General features: G+C 34.0%; 1 protein-coding gene across 1 annotated transcript; it reads right to left on the reverse strand.

The window, feature by feature from the left end:
• Nucleotides 1-3,751: 3,751 nt before the first annotated feature.
• Nucleotides 3,752-9,146, reverse strand: LOC105779357 (ankyrin repeat-containing protein At5g02620). Its single transcript, XM_052629864.1, has 2 exons — nt 8,387-9,146; nt 3,752-3,879 (listed from the first exon to the last, which is right to left on the reverse strand). Exons 1-2 carry the CDS (start codon nt 9,144-9,146, stop codon nt 3,752-3,754), a joined length of 888 nt encoding a protein of 295 aa, XP_052485824.1.
• Nucleotides 9,147-10,845: the final 1,699 nt, after the last annotated feature.

Raw genomic sequence — 10,845 nt, forward strand, 5'->3', positions numbered from 1 at the left:
TTGTTGAGGTGACATCCCCCTCCATCCCTTTAACAGTTCTTCATCTCTTTCCTTTGTCAAATTCCCTACTTCAACATTTTGGCACACCATAATCTCCAACAACTAATGTTATCCTTGCTATGTGTTTTACTAATTTTAAACTTCAAACAAAACAACATTAATCTTGCATCTTGTTGTAACCTCTTCAACTAAGCCTATACATTAGATCCAAATTTGAAAGAATACATCGGCCACCGAAATGGCCTAGTAGCGATCAAAGTTTAAAAAATGACCGATTTAAAATATAGAAAACTTAGCTTATTTTCAGTATAAAACATGAGATTGAAAATTAGTTAAAAAAATTTCGATTTATTTACAACTCAATACTAAATTATAATTTAGCAATGGAAAAATGATTTTCGACTTAATTTTATTAAAATCATATTTCATGCTTAATTAATTAAAAATAATATATTAAATTAAGTTAAATGTCATACATGATAAATTAAACAAAAACTTAAGTCTCATGCCATGATTTAAATAAGATATTCTAGTTCTTGAATAACGAAAAATTTTGAATAATAAATCCAAAATATTTTAATATATAAAACCCGAGTTGAGTCCTCTGTATGCCGAGTCTGCATCTTAACCTGGTGGATTATCTATAAAGATGGAAATAAAATAGAAGTGAACTATGAAACTTAATGTGCGTTCAATCATAAGAAAACCACTGCATCCTAACCTGGCATCCTGGTGGGTTATAGCAGTATAAAGAAAGGCTACAGAATCCTGGATCCTTCATGCAACAAAGTGCTTGTGAGCAGAGATGTAGTCTTTGATGAGAATTCAAGTTGGAATTGGGAAAAGAATGAACCAGAGGCAGTCTCTGAAGATTTATTGACAGATCAGACTGAAGTTGATCAGAATGGTCTTGAAATAGACATTGATGATGAATCAGTCAGGGGCATTAGACCATTGGCTGAGATTTATGAAAGAGCTCAAGTGGCTGCAGTTGAACCAAGTTGCTTCGAAGAAGTTGAAGCTCAAAAAGGATGGAAACAGGCAATGGCTGATGAAATCAGAATGATTGAAAATAATCAGACCTGACAGCTAGTTGAGAGACCAACAAATAGAAAGGTCATTGGGGTGAAATGCGTGTTTCGAGCCAAGAAAAATGCTGATGGAGGCTTGAACAAACTGAAAACAAGGCTGGTTGTAAAAGGGTTCAGCCAAAAGTACGGCATTGACTACTTTGAGACCTTTGCACCAGTAGCTAGGCTTGACACCATAAGACTGCTAGTTGCCTTAGCAGCACAAATGCAGTGGAAAATTTATCAACTTGATGTAAAATCAGCACTCCTCAATGGTTTTCTTGATGAAGAAATCTATGTTGAGAAATCTGAAGGTTTTAAAGTGGCAGGTGAAGAGGACAAGGTGTACAAACTGAAGAAAGCCTTGTATGGTTTGAAACAAGCACCAAGAGCCTGGTATAGCAGGATCGATGGCTACCTAGCTAGCCTTGGATTTTAAAGAAGCATCAGTGAACCTACCTTGTATGTGAAGAAGCAAGGTAGTAAAACTCAACTAATAGTGTCCCTATATGTTGATGACCTGCTAGTAACTGGAGGAGATCATGAAATGCTAGCTGATTTCAAAGTTTTCAAAGTCAAGATGGAACAGATGTTCGAGATGTCAGATTTAGGGCAAATGTCTTACTTCTTTTGGTATGGAAGCGACTCAAACACAGCATGGAATCTTCCTAAGTCAGAAGGCTTTTGTCTCCAAGATTCTGAACAAATTCTCCATGCAAAATTGCAAGGCAACAAACACACTAGTTGCCATTGGAGAGAAACTATCGAGCCAATGTGACTTTGAGTAGGTTAGTGAATCTGTCTATAGGAGCTTGGTAGGTTGTTTGCTATATCTTACTGCCACTAGACCAGACATCATGTTTGCTGTAAGCATACTATCTAGATTCATGCATTGCTGCAATGAAAAGCACTTTCAAGCTGCCAAAAGAGTTCTTAGGTACATCAAAGGTACACTGAGCTATGGAATGCTATTTAGCAAAGCTAAAAGTATGAAATTGGTTGGTTATGCTTATAGTGATTGGACTGGATCGATAGATGACATGAAGAGTACCTTAGGGTATGTTTTTACTCTTGGATCAGCCATTTTTTGTTGGAATTCAAAGAAGCAAAATGTTGTTGCTCAATCAACTGCTAAAGCAGAATATGTAGCACCTGCTAATGCTGTCAATCAAGCCATTTGGCTAAGAAAAATCATGGCTGATTTGAATCTGCACCAAAGGGAAGCAGCAGAGATCAATTATGACAACCAATCTGCTGTTACAATTGCAAAGAATCCAGTGTTCCATGAGAGAATGAAACACTTCAAGATCAAATTTCACTTTGTTAGAGAGATGGAGCAAGCTCAAGAAGTGAAGCTGATTAATTGCAATTCTAAGGAACAATTTGCTGATATCTTAACAAAGCCTCTTAGTGTGTCAAGGTTCGTGCATTTGAGAGCCAAAATGGGAGTATGCAGCATGCAAGCCAATGAGGAGTGTTGAAGTTGGCCTGCATACCGCATTTACAGCACATGAAGTATGAAGAAGCAAATCAAGCTGCACTTACAGCACATGAAGTATGCCTGCAGCTGCTGAAGCACATTACTGCTATTGTATTTCATTCCGTTTTGTTACCTTAAATATTGCTTTGTAATTTAGTCAGATTTGAACTAAGTTGATATTGTTTTGATGTAATTAGATATTGATGAATTGATAAATTAGTATACCTATGTGTGCAAGCAATGTTTTTGTAAGTTCCAATGTTACTTAGTGATAGTAGGTAATGTTAGGTGACAATTTGTTTTGATTTGACCAGCTAAATGTCTGGTATATGTATTGGCTTTGTGCCTTCATTCAATGTTAATGAAATCATTTTGAAAATTTCATCCAAAACTCTCTGTTTTCTTGTTTTTCATTTTCTTTGCTCCCAAGCCCGATTCTGTTTATTTTCACCAGCAAACATATAGCATTGTTGCTCAAGCTTCTGTTAACCTTCATCTATCATTGTCTAAATCCCAACAGGCAGAAACAGAGAAAATAAAGGCCAATGTGTTTGTTACAACAAATGTTTTAAAGGCTGCCTCATGAATCAAAAAGGGAGTGCCTTGCTTAGACCCTTTTTCACTCTCCAAACCACCAGGAACAGTTATTGCCGCTGCGAAGGTGACGGTGGCTATAAGTGCTGCCACTATTAAATGAGTATTTCTTATAGCCTCCAATCTTTCTATAGAAACATTTGGTAAGTGAAAGTGACGAACTGGTTCCTGTGCCACTTGATCATTCTCAATTTCTTCCAACAAATCTTTGATTTGCTTCTGTCATGCCACCCATATTAACCGATTGTATTGTAGGTTTATTAAAAATGTTAACTCAAAACTTAAATATTAATAAAACCATAGCCATGGAAATGCAAAATCGTTAGATTTTACAGGCACCTTCCAAGTCCATTAGATTTCTAACTGAACCATATACAATCTCAACACCACCACGCTTAAAAACAGAACTCCCTGATGGAAAGACAGAGTCTTTAAAAGCCGTATAATGAAGTAAATTCAAACCTTTGTTGTCCACTTTTTTGCAACAATCTGGACATAAAGAGAGTATCTTTGCACTTGTTCCACCATTACCTTCGCGGGCTGCCATAAGAAGGGGTGTCATCCCCCCTCTTTTTATCACCTATATAGGCAACTGACACATCCCTTTTTAACAGTTCTTCCACAACTGATAATCTATAACCCAAGTGTGTAGCATAATATGAAAAGGGGTGTGTCCATCTTCATCTCTTTCCTTTGTCAAATTCCCCTTCTTCTCTAATATTATCCTTATTGCCTCTAAATCAAAGCAAAAAAAAAAAAATTGTCAATAGACCTGTTCTTTATTTATTTCAAATTTTTTTTTAAAAATAGAACTAACTCGAGAGGATTGTGTCCTAACTCATTGGACTTCAATTCTTTTTGATGAATTTAAATAGGCAAGTACTTATTTTGCAATAAAATCATACAAATTTTAAATAATTTTTTTTTCGGGATTTCAAAATGTTGAATCCTAACTCACTGGATCCGACATTTTGCCACCTAGAATTAAGGATTTTTGAAATAAAAGCAATATATGGTGTTTAGGAATTTTGAGAAACTGAACCCCAACTTACTGGGTTTTGATTTTTCCTTTGACCCAAATAACCAAATATCCTTCTCAAAATGCATGGGTTTTTCAAAAGACAAACTTAATTTTGAAGATTAAAAATATTGCGCCCTAACTCACTGGGTATGACATTTTATTTCTTTGAAATAAGAGTGTCCTATTATTCAATTCAATTTATTCAAGTCAAAAGGATTGTATTTTAAAATCTTTTCAAATTTTCGACACTAAGACATTAAACAATCGATTCGGTACCAATTTTTGGGCGTTACGAGGGTGCTAACCCTTTCTCGTGCGTAACCGACTCCCGAACCTATTTTCTCAAAATTCGTAGACCTAAAATCGTTTTCAAAGTGATCCGATCACACCTCAATAAAATATCGGTGGCGACTCCAACTTTCATTTTTAAGTCGACTACTAATTTTTGTTTTCAAAAAAATGGTTTCGACAGTATATATATCAAATTCATCATTTTTTAATAACACCAAACAAAATTTAATTAATTAGCTTCAAAGCATTCAAAAATGGAGAAAATTTTTTATTACAAATTCAAATGCTTAACTTGTTTGTCAATTAGCTGGCAACATGCTTCATTGAAATTACCTACAAGTTGATCAAAACAAACGAAAACTATATCATTCCATAATTGTTGAAAGCTCCGTCACATTTTTTAATTCCCTTTTGGCGTTCACAACAAAGTTTATTTTGTTGAAAGTTAAGATTCTTGAGACATCAAATATAATAGAGTGCAATGTTCGAAATGATTGAAATATAAGAGTTTAGGGGGGAAGCTAGCGTTCCCTAAAATTGAAAATTTTTCTTCTAGCCCCTTTATAATTTATAAAATTTTAAATTAGTATTGGTAAAATTACATTTTAGCCACCCAAAAGAATAAAAATTTGATTTAATCATTTAAAACTTATAAAAACATAGGTTATCAAAATGGTGGAATTGTAATTTTTTACTATCATAAAAGTATACAACTTAATTTTTATGTAGCCAACTCTTGAACTGAAATATTTTTCTATGGATTTCTATTATAAACTCAAAATTTTCTTTTTAAAATGTGATTTTATAGGTGTTTGATTACACCTAATAAAATAGATTGGTGGCAACTTCTCATTTTAAATAAAACCTTGTGTTTTTCTTAAACCTAAAATTCTCATATTTTTCAATGATTCGTCAAACTGTTTTAATTATAATGCAGATTTAGTTACAACATCTTTATTATTCTTTGAATTTAATAAATCTTAATTTACACAAATTGTGATTTTTTTATCTTTTTGAAATTGTATGTGTATCAACTAATAACTTTATATTGATTTCAATTAAATGGAGATTATTAATATTAAAGTAATATTTCTCCAAATTTTGGTTTTCAAACCCACTCTATTAAGTTGTAATGTACAACTAAATAGCAAAAAAGTTAAAGTAAAATCAACACAAACAATACAACCATAAATTCTAAAAACACTAAAATAAGGCACAAACAAAAGCAATTTCAGTCTAAAAGCCAAGTTTAAACCAATGAAAATGGTATAAAAATATTCCCAAAGTATAACCGGATCCACATAATAATTAACATACATTTGGGGGGGGGGGTATAAAAAAATTCACAAAGTATGCCAAGATCCACACAAGAATTAACATCCATTTGCGGGTTAGTAGGGTAAGTAAAGAAGTGAAAATAAAGGCAGGGCCGACCAAACATGATGCTATGGTAAGTGCGTGAGAAGGTTTTAACACAACATAGTTGGCTGTGCTGAAAGCAATCACCATTGCAATCAGTGCACCATTAAGTAGATTATTACCGGTCAACCGTGTTATGGTGAGATTTGGTTTTAAGGAAACTGCAAAGAAGGAGAAGAATTAAAGAAAGGAATGGAAGAAGATGGGGTCTACAGCTCTTCGTGGTCAAGTTAATGCTGCCATATGTTCTCTTTTTATTCTAAGACAGTGTTTGGTAGCTCAGAAAACTGTTACACACTAAAATTTGGTCATGTTAGTTAATATTGACTCATTCAGACTAAACCCTAGATTTTCTTTGAAGAAAAAATTAGTATTCATTTATTTATAAATATTTTTATATTTTTGTATGTATTTTATAATTTTGTATATGTATTTTATAGATACATTTTTAACTTTTTATTTTTTTAAATTTTAAGAATCAAGATTAAATTAACATAATGTGTAAAGTTAAAGGTCAAATTTGTTTTTAAAATTAGGATCAAATTACTGGAATTTATAAAGATTGGAAGGCTAAATTTATTAATATGCCAATAAATCTTACTTTATATAATTTATGATTTTTGATATTTAATGAACCATCCTTAATTTTTACGTAAAAGGTGGAATAATCAAACCATAAATCAAAGCTAAGTTTTCTTGAAATTCATGTGTATTAATGATGGGTTACATTCTTGTTTTAATTTGTGGAATTGGGATCCAATTTTGTTAATATTTTATTAGTTTCGAAATGTTATTGTTTTCTATTCTATTTAATTTCACAATTTTTAAAGTCGAATGTTTCTGAACTTTGGGATAATATTTGATTTGGTCCTAAATGTTTTCTTATTTACTTCAAAATTTATAACTTTTTATCTTTTATATATGATAAAAAATATAAAATGGAAAACCTCAAGAAAGGCCCTTGAATTTTGAATATGCTACTCCTCATTTTTGTTTTGCTATTAAATTACCGATTCACTCATTTAATATATTTGTTTTAATTTATCAAAATTTGGATCATAATTAAGTACCTAGATATGAATTTTAATTTATGAATGTAGACAAAACATATTTAACAAAGTGTCAATTTTGAGTGTCGTGAAGGTGCCAAAACTTTCCTTTCATTTCATGTAAGCAACACTTTCTTCTTAATTTTTATCGTAGGCTCAAAATTATCTTTTTAATAAAGAATTTTTAATTTTTTTATTAGGAATTGGAACAGCATTGTAATCAATGATAAAGTAATATTATCATATTTATATTTTACATATGCATTGAAGGATTCAAAATTCCCCAAATACAGAGTAAAAAGGCAGGGCAGATGAGATACGAAACAATGGCAAGTCTGAGGGAAGATTTTAAGACCACATAACTACCTGTGCTGAAAGCAATCACCATTGCCAGCGTTGCATAGCCAAGGATCCCAGAAACAGACTGAGTTCGATATAAAACTGTTTGACGAAAAAATTTAAATCCTGATAATAGATTATCCAAAACCCCAAAGTGGGTGGTGAGGGCAGAAACAGATAAAATAAAGGCCAATGCATTTGTCACAACAAATGCTTTAAACGCTGCCTCATGAATCAAAAGGGGAGTGCCTTGCTCTGACCCTTTTTCACTCTGCAAGCCACCTGGAATAGTTATTGCCGCTGCGAATGCGACGGTGGCTATAAGTGCTGCCACTATTAAATGAGCCTCTCTTGTCTTCTCCAAACTTTCTGTAGAAACATTTTGTATGGGAAAGCGACAAACTGGTTCCTCCGCCACTTGATCATTCTCAATTTCTTCCAACAATTCTTTGATTTGCTTCTGCCATGCCACCCACATTAGCCGATTGTATTGTAGGTTTATTAAATATGTTAATTCACAACTTAAATATTAATAAAACCATAGCCACGGAAATGCCCCATATATATACACACACCTGTTTATGATGATGTTTCTCAGATCGAAGTGCATTATAAACTTCTTGAGGTGTCATTCCAAAGGCACCTTCCAACTTTCTTAGATTTCTGAATGATCCATATACAATCTCACTACAAACATACTTGAAAACTGAACGCCCTATTGGGGAGGAAGAGCCTCTAAAAGCCAGATAATGAAGTAAACTCAAACCTTTCTTGTCCACTTTTTCAGAACAATCTGGACATAAAGAGAGAATCTTTGAAACTGTTCCAAGGTAACCTTGCCTGGCGGCCATAAGAAGGGGTGTCATCCCCCTCTTTTTATCACCTATATAAGCAGCTGATACATCCCATTTTAAAAGTTCTTTCACAACTGAGAATCTACGACCAAAGTGTGCAGCATAATGAAGAGGGGTGTGTCCATCTTCATCTCTTTCTTTTGTCAAATTCCCCTTCTTCTTTAATATTACCCTTACTGCCTCTAAATCCAAGCAAAAAAAAATGTCAATAGACCTTTTTATTTATTTCAAAATTTGAATATAAAAAAGGAACTAACTCAACAACATACCTGCATCTCCAGCCATAGCTGCTGCATGCAAAGCTGTTCTACCGTGGGGGCCGCCATGACCAGTTGATTTGAATTTATCTAATAATAGAGTCAACAAGCGCCCAGATCCTCTCCTCCTAGCTGCTATGTAAAGTGGAGTCTCCTGTTTTTTGTTGGCAGAATACGGAAAATCAGGGTCTTCAAACTCCAACAATGCTTTCGCCACTTCAACATTGCCACAACGTGCTGCTTCGTGCAAAGCCATGTTGGATTCCTGATCCGTAATCCTCAGCATCTCCCTCACTGCATTTACTTGATCCATTCCCAGCTTCTCTAAATCTCCATCTCTAGCTTTTGCGCAAAACTTGATTAGTAGTTTCACAATAGCAGAATGTCCATACCTTGCTGCAACGTGCAAAGGAGTTTGACCTTTAGCATTCGTTTGGAGTAGCAGTGACGGACACTTGCTGAGAATTTGTTCGATAAAATCTGATCTCTTTTCTCTTTTTATCATAGTAATGAAAATACTCAAATACCGATGGAATATTACATATTCTACGGGGAATAATTTGAAGAATGAGTGAACACTGTCAAAAAGCCAGACAGCATTCTCCTGGGTTGCCAAGTTAACATGGAGCAGGTTGTCATGGTTTGGGGTCTTTAGCGACTCAAGTTGAAGCCCCCGCTTATTATTGAATACTTCAATGTTGCCTTCTGCTGCTGCCTTATACAGCGAAGCATCCATGTAAGTGATGTTGTCTTCAGGCTCCTCAGGTCCCATTTTTGTTGATCTATTTCTTCCTGGATAACACCAAACAAAATTGAATTAATTAGCTTGAAACATTCCAATCTCAAGAAAAAAGTACTGCAAATTCAGAAATTTACCAAATGCCTTACCAGTTAGTTACTTGCTTGCAAATCCTCGATTCAAGTCACCTACAAATAACAACTATATATACTTGAACACTTAAGTAATAGTAATATATTGTGTTAGAAGTCAGGTCAATATAGTAGGAGTTTTCTATGGTGAAATTTGGTTTTAAGGAAACTGCAAAGGAGGAGAACTAAAGAAAAAGAATGGAAGAAAATGAGATCTACAGCTCTTTGTGGTGAAGTCAATGCTGCCCTATGTTTTTTTATTATTCCAAGACAGGGTTTGGTAGCTGAGAAAATTGTTACACACTAAATTTTGATATTTATTCTTTGATATTTAATAAATCTTACTTTGTATAATTTATGATTTTTTGATATTAAATGAACCATCCTTAATTTTTACGAAAAAGGTGGAATAATCAAACCATAAATCAAGGCTAAGTTTTTTGAAATTCATGTCTACTAATGATGGGTTACATTCTTGTTTTATTCAAGGTTTTCTTCTTAATAACACCAAACAAAATTTAATTAATTAACTTGGAACATTCAAAGTTCCATAAAAAATGGTTACAAATTTTAAAAAATTAGATTTAACGTGTCATTTAATAATTAAATTTATATTTTTAATAGCGAAAAGACTTAAAATTTAGCCTTCAACCTTTTAAAAAAAGTTGAATTTAGCCATCAATCCTTTAAAAAAAAGTCAAATTAAATAGAAATATTTAACTAAAGAAAACAGAGATTGAGAGAATAAACTTCTTTCCTTTATTCCAAAATACTTGATTTCTGAATACACGAGGTACAGTATATATAAAGACTTGAGTAACTGCTCTAAACTAAGCAACAGCATTTTACCAGATTCAAAACTAACTAACAACTTTCTAAACTACTAATATTCATCCATCTTTTCCATAGGCAAAACCCGTAGGAAACTCCGAAAACGAGTAAAATTCGATAGTGAAAGTGGCTTAGTGAGAACATCAGCGACTTGATCACACGCAGGAACCTCTCCAACTGCTACTGAACCATCAGTAACCTTTTCACGAACGAAAAATAAATCTAATTCAACGTGCTTGAACTTCGAATGTAGAACAGGATTAGCAGCAACCGCAGCTGCACCAGAACTGTCACACCAAATACTGGGTATATCGGTAGATTGAACATGTAATTCTTGAAGTAACGATAATAGCCATGTAACCTCACTAGTGACTGTAGCAAGACTCCTATATTCTGCCTCAGCAGTAGACCGAGCAACGACTTGCTATTTCTTCGTACACCAAGACACGGGAGTATGTCCGAAATAAACACAGTACCCAGTAGTGGATCTCTGGTCATCAAAATCTAACCCCTAGTTTGCATTAGCATACCCAACTAAGAACAAACTAGTGGACGGATGAAACACAACCCCAAGATCAAGCATGCCACCTAGATATTGCAAAATGCGCTTCAGAGCAATCATATGAATAGAAGTGGGACAATGCATAAGCTGACATATCCGATTTACAGCATATGCAACATCAGGCCTCGTAAGAGTAACATACTGTAATGCTCCGGCAAGGCTCCTGTATTCAGTCGGGTCCTCTAAATGCTCACCATCATCTCTAGTC

This window comes from Gossypium raimondii, chromosome 4 (genome assembly GCF_025698545.1).
Source record: "Gossypium raimondii isolate GPD5lz chromosome 4, ASM2569854v1, whole genome shotgun sequence".
NCBI classification, from domain to species: domain Eukaryota; kingdom Viridiplantae; phylum Streptophyta; class Magnoliopsida; order Malvales; family Malvaceae; genus Gossypium; species Gossypium raimondii.